At 35.5% G+C, this 11528-nt stretch overlaps 1 protein-coding gene across 2 annotated transcripts in view; it reads right to left on the bottom strand.

Annotated features, from left to right (window-relative positions):
• The window catches only part of PKN2 (protein kinase N2), a 131585-nt gene that overhangs the window by 9674 nt on the left and 110383 nt on the right, over window positions 1-11528 (bottom strand). For both annotated transcript variants that reach the window (XM_002917667.4, XM_034653822.1), the window contains 3 exons: window positions 8933-9109; window positions 4132-4194; window positions 2917-2993 (listed from right to left, as the gene is read on the bottom strand). In XM_002917667.4, the coding sequence (XP_002917713.1) occupies window positions 2917-2993; window positions 4132-4194; window positions 8933-9109 (317 nt within the window). The remainder of the gene's footprint in view (window positions 1-2916; window positions 2994-4131; window positions 4195-8932; window positions 9110-11528) is intronic.

Raw genomic sequence — 11528 nt, 5'->3', positions numbered from 1 at the left:
TAAGATTTTATTTATTTATTTGACAGAGATAGAGACAGCCAGCGAGAGAGGGAACACAAGCAGGGGGAGTGGGAGAGGAAGAAGCAGGCTCATAGCGGAGGAGCCTGATGTGGGGCTCGATCCCATAATGCCGGGATCACGCCCTGAGCCGAAGGCAGAAGCTTAACCGCTGTACCACCCAGGTGCCCCCCGTCCTGATATTTTTTAAAAAAAGGTCAAAGTACCCCTAATTAGTTAGGACTTCAAATTGGTAAAACTCCAAGGAAGGAGTTAACATCAAGCTCTGGAGTCATAAAAATCTGGGTTTAAACTCCTGCTTTGCCACTTGTTAGCTGTGAGAAGCTTAGAAAAGTTGTCTAACTTCAAAGGCTAGTTTCCTCATCTATATGCTGGGGTTAATACTACTACCTACCTTCACCAGACTGTTACAAATTAAAGGAGATCATGCCTATGAAGCATTTGGTAAAGCGCTTGCCATATAGTAAAAGCTCAAAAATTATTATTATCATAATGTATTACATATTTTTATGATAATGAAGAAAAACATGTTTCATAAATCTGGGTATTCAATATATATTTTCTGTGTACCTGTTAAGTTCTAGGCATCCACACAAAATGGTACAAACATAAAAATGAAAGATACAGTTCTTGTCTTTAAAGAGATTACAGGAAACTGGAAGAAAGCAGATATATATTGATACATTTTTTTTTTTTTTTTGAGAGAGGGAGGGCGAGAATGGGGGGGCGGGGGAGAGAGAGAATCTTTTTTTTTTTTTTTTTTTAAAGATTTTATTTCTTTATTCAACAGAGATAGAGACAGCCAGCGAGAGAGGGAACACAAGCAGGGGGAGTGGGAGAGGAAGAAAGCAGGCTCATAGTGGAGGAGCCCGATGTGGGGCTCGATCCCGTAACGCCGGGATCACGCCCTGAGCCGAAGGCAGGCACTTTAACCGCTATGCCACCCAGGCGCCCCGAGAGAGAGAATCTTAAGCAGGCTCCATACTCAGTGCAGAGCCCAACATGAGGCTCGATCTCAAAACCCTGAGATCATGACCTGAGGTGAAATCAGGAGTTGGGGACACTTAACCAAATGAGAGACCCAGGTGCCCCATATATTGATAATTTTGTAATAATACAGTAAGAGCAAGATATTATGGAAACACTGAAGAAGGCTCCTAAAGTTGACTTGGGAGGTGGATAAGAGGAGAGGAACCTCAGGTAACTTTTCTGGGGAGGCGACACTCAAGTTGAGTTTGAAGGATGAGCAAACATTAATTAACAAATAGAATGGGATGGATGATACTGGTGGAGGGACACACTGTCAACAGTTCATTGTTGCTGGAGCAGAAAGCACTAGGCAGAAAGCAGCAAGACAGCTGGCTGGAGAGGCAGACAGGCAAACCAGGAAGGGCACAGTGTACCACGTCTTAGCCCTTGAAGGGTTTTTAGCAGGGGTATGCCATGGTCATAATTGTTTTTACATGGGCCCTTTTAGCATTTTGGCAACTACATGGCAGGTGGATTTGAAGGAGGAAAAAAAATCTAGAGAGGAAAGGTGAAGAGGCTATTTTTTTTTTTTTGTCAAAACAAGATGATAGATGGCACTAGAAGAGGGGAAATGAAAAATTTAAGAAATATTAAGAAGGTAGATGTCAGCACAATTTGGTCATTAACTTGATGTGGAAAAGTAAAGAGAATAGAGTCCAGGATAATAACACATTTTCAAGTTGGGAGATTGAGAAGACTGTGGCACCATCAACTACAAACTAGACTATTTGAAGAAAACTATTTTTGTTTGTATAGTGTTGGAGGTATCTATTGACTATTCAAGCAAAGCTGTCATGTAGATAGTTGAATATTTATGTTAGGAAAGGAATAATAGATCTGGGAATCATTAGCATATTGCTTGTAGTTAAAAACTAGCAGTGAAGAGCAATGGGCTAAGGACAAATTCTGAGGAACAAAAGCGTTGAAATCAACAGGGAAGTGCCATAAGAGGAAAAAAATATTATCGAATTCAGATTAAGAGGTTGGTGGGTAACTGATGGAGATATATTTACAAAGTTCACTCATTCACTCATCCAACTACTTATATTAATCGAACATTCACATAATACTTAAGATGTGCCAAGCACTATATTATACATCTGATATGGCAACAAAGCTGAATAAGAAACAAGAAGCTACCCAGTGTAGAAGGGGGACATAGACAATGTTCATTACAATGCAATGTATTAAATGTCAAGATGAGAATACCTATTTACTATGTATGTTAGACACTGTGCCACATATATCTCCAATCCTCAAAATACTTTAAAATAAGAAGAATTACATTAATTTTATATCTGAGGAAACAGACTCAATGCAGTTTGAAGTAACTGATCCAAAAACATAGCAAATAAGTGGCAAAGCCAGGATTCAAACTTAGGACTGTCTGGTGCCTGAGCCTACAGTCTTTACACTTTTGGCACCTCGGATCCACATTTCCCCTGTTTATTTATTTACTTTTGAATATACAGAAAGGATTCTGAGTATATGCATATTTTCTTCCTATTTAAAAATGCTGTAAGTTTTAAGAAACTGGAGAGAAGTTATTAGGCCTATGTAATGTATTGTGTACTGTCCCATCAAAGCAAAAAAATTGGTGCTTAACCAATGTTTTCTCAGAGTAGTGACAGAATTATTAGTCATACAAAGAGGATCTTAGGTTTTATATTATAATTTTTGAAAACCTAACCTTATTCATATCTATAGAATTTTTAATAATGTGATAATCAGGTTACATGAACAGTCCATAACATCTTAATAAAGAATAAAGTTAGAAATACATTTTGCTTTCCATTGACAAACTAGAAAACTAGCAAGTACAAAGGAATAGTAATCCATTAGAAAAGGAACTTTAAAATATCCAATTACCTTCTTTGCAAAGACCAAAATCAGCAATTTTCACAAAGCCCTCTGTATCTAGCAATAAGTTATCCAATTTCAAATCTCTGTTCAGGATAAAAAAAAAATGAAAAATGAAATAAAAATCAATAAAATCAGTAGATAATGTAGAACAAAAATCATTTCAAAAGGAGCTATACTTTCTCTTTACTAAAAATGAGTTTTTCAAGTTATTTGAGATTTAAATATTCTATTACAAATGTTCACTCTTCTTCCTTTTGGCAACTTTATTAGTCTACATAATACAGTTTTTGAATAATTTTTCCCTGTTACATAGAAAAGAATGTATTTTAAAAAGGAATGTTTTATCTACTCAAATATCTTCAAGTATGGAAGGATTTCAAGTTTTTTTAACTCTGGTTCTATTAATTTGTTATTTTTGATAAATCTGACTTGGACCAAGTTTAAAGTTTGCCTACACACCACTCATAAGAAAAAACTGTCAAGTTCACAGTATAAATAAAGTATCAAGAGTGCAGGTTTAACCTTCTAAGAGAATAATGCAAAATAAAGAGAAAGCTATCTATCCACACTAATTGATTAAAAATTAAGTTAAAAATTGTTTATCCTTTGAGTAAAATCAGACCATGAGAAAACCCTTACCTTGGAAAACTGTTAGAAATTTTAATAAACTGATGTTTTTAGTCTCCTAGTTCTTACTGGCCTTCCTGAATTTGTCTAGTCTAGAGCAATACTATTCAAAGTGTAGTCCATTGTTTGGCTGCTGGGCTATTAACTATTTGTTACTGGTCTGCAACTTGATAAGGAGCTTATTATACTAGTACATAAATCAGCTATGTCACCAAGTACAGTGTTTAGATGTCAGCAACATTTAAGGAAGCAGGGCGATATTTTATACTCTGGCACAAGCTACTTATTTTTCATGGACAAATTTTGAGTAGTATTGGTCTAACAAAGTTTTCTGCAGTAGATCAAGTGAATATAAAATAGTCACCAGGATGAATATTGTTGGTGAATTCTGTTACCATAGGCCAACTTACAATTTGACTATTTTAGTTAGGTAATGGGCACAAGAAGAACAAAGAATTTCATCATATAATTACTGTGTTAACTATTTCTTTTAGAATTGGAGCTTAACATTTTTACAAAATATCCTTCTTAAATATTTTTAATTCGAATTCACACCAAAAGTAAGCTATTAGAAAGTATCAAAACTTTACTCACCTATAAACAATTTTGTGTTCATGTAAATACTGCAACCCAAGAACTACACATGCAGCATAAAATCTGTTTGAAGAAATAAAAGTTTAATAAATTCCACTGCTCTTGAATCCCAGTTTATACTTTTATGCTTCAAAGCAGAAATTTGTAGTTAACTAATTTCACAAATATTTATTTAGTCCTTACTATGTGCCAGACACAGTAAGACAAGTGCTAAGTATCAGGGGTAAAATTAAAAAGAAAAATACAATCTCTACAATGGAAGCCATTAACTTTGCCTGTGGGTGGTGTCACTGAAGTCCTTAGAGTAGACATTTGGTCTGGAGAAACTGCAATTTACCTTAAGGGCAAAAGTACTGTGGGAAGGGTAGAACTCTCATGGGGAAAATACAGGACATTTATTCCCTAAGAGGCAAAGCGACAGAGGTGTAAAAGGTATAAAGTTTGACAACCAGTAAAAAGTTTGTTGTGGCTGAAGTAAGAATGGGGAAGAAGTGGGAGACAAGACTGAAAAGACAGCCTGGGGTAAGGTTGTGAAGGATCCTGAATATCATATTATCGATACTGAAATTTCTTTTTTTTAGCAACAGAGAATCACACCATTTAAATCAGAGCAGAATAATCACATTTATGTGAGAAAGATTTTTTGGAGAGTAGTGTGAAGGCTGGAGTAGAAGTAGGTAGATATCTAGAAGGAAACCAAACAGGTAAGGTTGTTATGATATGGTAGTACAGATGGAAGACCACGAGACCCTCTACATAGTGGCAACACAGTGAGTAGGAGATGGACTCAGGAGAAACTTAAAAACTAGCACAACAAGACTTGGTATCTCCCTAGCAATAGAGGATGATGGAGAGGGAAAAACAAGATAACTCTCAAGCTTTCCTTCTTAGCGCAAAGAGTGATAGGCAAAGAGAGAGAGAAATAGCCAAAATTTTGTGGGGAAAATGAGGTTAGCTTTGGACATGTTGAATTTGAATTGCCTTAGGGCAGGTGAAGAAACTGGATAAATGGGTTTGAATCTTAGGAAAACTTGAGCCCAGCTAGAAACATTAACTCTTGAGGAATAGGACCATGTTGGTCTTTTGCAGTGTTTATTCTAAATGTTTGGCATAATGCCTGACACATGGCAGGCTTACTGAATGAGAAGGTAGGTGATAAATGAATGAATTTAAAAAAGCAGATCTGTCTTCAGTGTGGAATAGCTTATATGGAAAAACTTAGGAGATTCAGTTCTTAATTATGCAAGTAATACATAGATATTTTCTCTGTAAAGTACACATAATACCCCTGGGTCCCAAAGCACAGTATTTCATTCATCCATCTATCCATCTCACCCCAATGCCACTACCATCTATAGAGATAACTCCTCTTGTTAGTTTGGTCAATGTTATTCAAACTTTTAGAATACACTTATATGCACATGTAGAATTTAGATATGTCTTGTGTTTACTTACTTTTACAAAAAAATGGGACCATAATTTGGGAGAATTTAAAAATGCAAATATTGATTATACATTAGATCTTATATAATTATTTGCTGAAAGTTTAAAGAATTTAGCTTAAGTCCATTAAACAGATGTGATTCTAAAATTGCTTAAGGTAGTTTTTTTTTTTTAAAGATTTATTGTATTTTATTTATTTGACAGAGAGAGGGAACACAAGCAGGGGGAGTGGGAGAGTAAGAAGCAGGCTCATAGCAGAGGAGCCTGATGTGGGGCTCGATCCCACAACGCCGGGATCACGCCCTGAGCCGAAGGCAGACGCTTAACCGCTATGCCACCCAGGCGCCCCAAGGTAGTTATTTTTATACAGAAGTTTTCAGGAAACTTATTTTGGTGGCAAAGCATATAACAATTATAAAAATATCTTGATTTATCTTTTATTTCATTTTTTGTAAACAAATTGCCCTAATGATACTCAACAAATAATGGGTCTATTGTTTAAAATGTATATTTTCACTAAAGCTTACTATACTATGCGTCAGGTACTATGCTGGATATTTTCGCTTTTAACATTACATATTAATTTAATATTTAATCTTCGTATCAAACCTTTAAATCTTTTACAGAAATAGAAATGAAGCTTTCAGAGAGAGTAACTTATTTCTCTAATGGTGCAAAGCTGGGAAACAAATTATTATTATTTTTTTAAAAGATTTTATTTATTTATTTGACAGAGATAGAGACAGCCAGGGAGAGAGGGAACACAAGCAGGGGGAGTGGGAGAGGAAGAAGCAGGCTCCCAGCAGAGGAGCCTGATGTGGGGCTCGATCCCATAACACCAGGATCACGCCCTGAGCCGAAGGCAGATGCCCAACCTCTGTGCCACCCAGGCGCTNAGAGGAGCCTGATGTGGGGCTCGATCCCATAACACCAGGATCACGCCCTGAGCCGAAGGCAGACGCCCAACCTCTGTGCCACCCAGGCGCTCCGGGAAACAAATTATTTTTGATACCACAGTCTTGGTCAATAACAATTCACTGATCATCTAGTATGTCTCAACCATACTTCTGGGTGTTCCACTAATACACAGAATAGACACTATCCTCCCTTTTAGTGAGGGGAGACAGGCAATAAAAACATAAAAAAATAAATAGATGATTTCAGGCAGAAATAAAGTGCTATGGAGATAATAAAACAGAAAACAGAGTAAGACTGATCTGATTTGGGCATTAGTGATATAGTGGTACTTTAGATAGGGTACTCAGGAAAGGATTTCAAAGAAATATCATTTGAGGTGAGATCAGATCTAATCTGATGGGATCGTAATCAGAGGGAGGTACCTCAGATTTGAAGTACTACAATGCAGCATTTTATTCCTGTATTTCACTGGGCTTAACAGTTTCATTTGTATATGCCTTGTATTCTCAGCAAAAATAAAAGTTCCTTAAGGCAGATCTGATTTTAAATTTCTTTAAAAAAGGGCAGAACATAGCAAAACAAAAACAAACAAATTTCCATGTGTAGTTAGCACATGCTGGGCAGAGTCTAGATGCTCTGCTTTTAATCCTTAAATCTTCAGGGAAGGCCTTCTACTTTCTGGCTTCTGCCTCCTTTTCGAAAGCTTCACTAACCATCAGAACTAATCCCTCTATTTCTTCATCTGAAACTTTAAGGTATGAGAGTACTCCTATTTATACACTTTTTTTTTTAAGATTTTATTTATTTATTCAACAGAGATAGAGACAGCCAGCGAGAGAGGGAACACAAGCAGGGGGAGTGGGAGAGGAAGAAGCAGGCTCCCCTTGGAGGAGCCTGATGTGGGGCTCGATCCCACAACGCCGGGATCACGCCCTGAGCCGGAGGCAAACGCTTAACCGCTGTGCCACCCAGGCACCCCTACTCTATATACTTCTAATCGTCATGATGAGAATCCAACTAAGGAGTGAAAGTGAAAATGCTACACAAATGCCAGTTGTCAGAATACAGACAGTAAAGGTTTACTACTGGTTTATGATTTTTATGATTTGGGATGTTTTGAAAGTAGGTTGATCAGACCTGCTAAAAATTTGGATGTTGCATGTGAGGGACATAAAGGATCAAGAATGACTCCCTCAAAAAAAGAATGATTCCCTCAAATCAAGAAATAGACTCTTAACTATAGAGAACACACTGATGGTTACCAGCGGGGAGGTGAGTGGAGAGGTGGGTTAAATAGGTGATAGGGATTAAGGAGGGCACCTGTGATGAGCACCAGGTGATGAGGTGATGCATGGAATTATTGAATCAGTATATTGTATGCCTGAAGCTAAAATAACACTGTATGTTAACTAACAGGAATTAAAATAAAACCTTAAAAAAAATGACTCCCTATGTTTTGGCTTGAACAACTCGTGCTGCCATTTATTAAGAAGGGGAAGATTAGAAGAGTAGCAGGCCTGGGAGTGGTGGGTAAGATTGGGGGGAAATGGGAGAAACCAGGACTTCAGTTTGCAAAGAGGAATACTTATTAGTTATACGAAGGGAAAAGTCAAATTGGTGCTGAATGTTATTAGAGTTGGAAGTTTAAGCAAGAAGTCAGGGCTGGAGATATATGGTAAACATCAGCATACAGAGTGTGGCTCTTCAGAGCACTTTCCTGTGTTCAAATCCTAGCTTCACTACTTGAAGAGCTATAAAACTGGAATAACAGTAGGGGGAAAATATATATACATGTATATTTAATCTCAAGTATTTCCTTTTACTGTTTTTTAATGCACTTAAGCAAACCCTTCATATAATATTGAATTCAAAAACTATAAAAAGAGAGTGAAAAGTTTGCTTTCTACACCTTTAATTGGAGGCAATATGCATACAAGTTTCTTTTATGTCCTTTCAGAGATATTGTAAGGACATGCAAATAATTTATATTCTTTTAACTTATTACCCTTTAAAATGCAAATATAATTATACAAATACATGACACAGACTCCTTTATACTTTCTTTTTTTACTTAACAATATAGTTTGCATATAGTTAGTATTTAAAGCCATGGTTCTAAAAAAAATAAAACAAAGCCATGATTCTAGATGGCATTCCCTAGGAAGAAAATATAATAGAAAAAAAGGAGAAATTTTACTAAAATGAACCTTAACTGTGTATCTAAATTATCAAGTAGGATTTAGGGCAATCTATAAAATTTTCAACATGGACAACAGAGTAAAATACATTGATACATGGCAAAAAGGTAAGTAAGGTGGTTCTCACATTTTTTGCAGAAATTTTCTGTTTGGAAAGAAAAAAAAATTCAGAGAGCTTTTTTCCTTCCTAGCAAGAAGTCTGTCATGAAAAAAACTCAGATAAATGTCTAAAGCATACTCACACAGCTCTTGGTTCAGAAAAGACATCAGTATGAATGTGCATCATTAGGTCCCCACCGGCAGCATATTCCATTACAAAGCAAACATGCTCTTTGGTTTGGAAACATGCAAAAAGGTTCACCAAAAAGGGATGTCTTACACTATTCACAGTTTCAAAAATTCTTTTTTCACACATCAGGCTGTAAGAGAAAACATTTAAAAATCAATAGGTTTTTCAAAAAAAGTTCTAGTTGGAAATGATATTCTTTAAAAATTACTGAACTCTAAAATAAGCAAAGTTCTTACCTATTATAACTTTAAAACCGTAAAATGTGCTTAGTTTTGCTTTAAAAATTTGGTCTACTTGATATATATAACTTTAATTGAAATATATTAATGAAAACTAAAATATATGATTAGCATGACATAAAGATTAGAGTTCACATTGATAGTATCAGAGTAGCACCTACAGGGCTAATAGTCATAATTAAAAAAGTCTTAGGGGTGAATTGTGAATTTATCAGGAATTGGTGAGAATTTAGCAATCTAAAGAAAAATTAAAAATTTTTTCTTATTTTATAGAGAGGGAGATAAAGAGAACATGCATGTGTGGTGGGGGAGGAGCAGAGGGTGAGGGAGAGAAGCAGACTCCCTGCTGAACAGGGAGCCCGCGGGGTTCAATCCCAGGACCCTGAGACCACGACCTGAGCTGATATAAAGAGTGGGATGTTCAGGTGACTGAGCCATCCAGACACCCCAAGAATAATTTTAAAAATATAAAATTTGTGATGAAGGTAATTTCAAGGACAGTATTTATAATTCATAAGCTATAGTATTCAAATATTTTTTCATATAAAATATGAAGTTGAAAGGTAAAGATAGGCTGCATAAAATTTTAATTCAGAGAGGGCTGACTGGAAAATAGAGAGACTACATGGAGAATTCTATTAACATGCTTCAAGGAAGCTCCTTGAAAATGATCTGATTTGTAAAAATCTATAGCAATCACAGGCTTTGCCTTTGTAGCAGCTTGTATTTTGCCTAAATAGCCAAAAATACCATTCTTCCTTTCCTTGAAAATATTTAGTAATCAACTTGACTTTAAAACTCAAGGTAGAAGAAAACCAGGTCAAATATTATTAATTTTTTAAAAAAGATTTTATTTATTTGAGAGAGAGCAAGTGAGAGCAAGCAGGGGGAGTAGAGGGGGAGGGAGAGTGAGTGAATCCCAAACAGACTTTGAGCTGAGCACGGAGACAGACTGAGGGTTTGATCTCATGACCCTCAGCCCATGACGTGAGCAGAAATCAAGAGTTGGATACTTAACTGAGTGACCTACCCAGGCGCCCATCAAATATTATTCAACTATAAGTTGGAATTAACATATTTTAAACACCTGATCAAAATAAAGATATTAATATACATTTTATTAACAATTAGATTATATCTCTAATATAAAATAGACACTTTATTGACATTAACATTTAAAAGCATTAACAATGCCTTTATTTTTAAAATTAAAAGATTGCTTAGATTTTTGTTATTATTGTTGATTTCAAACAGCCAAAAAATGCTAATGTTAGAGGGAGGCAGATGCATTCTTTCTTTTGGGTCTTTTAAGAAGGAATTCTTTTTTAAAAAGGTAATTTTAAAGATAAAGTATTTATTTGGGTATCCAGACTACATTGCTAGGACTCAAAAAAATTTAAGTAGAATTTTGAAAACATTTAAGAGCAAGACAAAACCAGAGAGGGAGGGAGATAAACCATAAGAGATAATCATAGGAAACAAACTGAGGGTTGCTGGAGGCGAGGGAGGTGGGGGGAATGGGGTAACTGGGTGATAGGCATTAAGGAGGGCACTTATATAATACTAGGTATTATATAAGACTGATGAATCACTGACCTCTACCTCTGAAACCAAGAATACATGTTAATTAACTGCATTTAAATTAAAAAAATTTTAAAAACATACCTGTTGTGTAGAAGGAGCATGGAATTTCTAATGCTATGTTAATATAGTTGTCTTCTGGATTCTGAACTAAGACATCTGCTCAGTTTTAAATACTGACAGTAAACGCAGCTATTACGGAATAGTCTTTAAACTCCATTTAATAAGGTCAGATTCTAGTCAAACTCTTACCCTCTCTCTGATTTCACACAATCTGTTTATAATTTTATACATACTCAGAAACAGAAAGTCCCAGTGTAATTGTTTTAAAACTAGGGTTATGTCTACATATATTTGGCAAGGTTTCTAAGTGTTATTACAAAGTAAGTGATTATTAGAAATAAATTCAAAATAAAGCTTTAAAACAGTTAATAGCTTTGATTTTCATCACCACTTAAATATATTGGAAAATAATGTCCAATTGGGTAAGATTGATAAGATGGCTTCTAAAACATTGGATTCATGAAATCAATCTAAATTTGGGGTACTGTAGATAAAATATTCAGACAAAATAAAAACAAAATGACAAGTAGATAACAAACACTGTCTCTTCATTGTCTATATGGTTTATATTTATGGATGAATTTCTAATTTACTATGGATGAATCACTAATTCTCATGAATGGATATTAGGTTAGACCTGTGTTGAACATGTAAATGATGTAAAAG

Source organism: Ailuropoda melanoleuca, chromosome 2, assembly GCF_002007445.2.
Source record: "Ailuropoda melanoleuca isolate Jingjing chromosome 2, ASM200744v2, whole genome shotgun sequence".
In the NCBI taxonomy this organism is placed as follows: domain Eukaryota; kingdom Metazoa; phylum Chordata; class Mammalia; order Carnivora; family Ursidae; genus Ailuropoda; species Ailuropoda melanoleuca.
The sequence above is the reverse complement of the archived record's forward strand: the minus strand, read 5'-3'. Positions and strand labels throughout refer to the sequence as shown.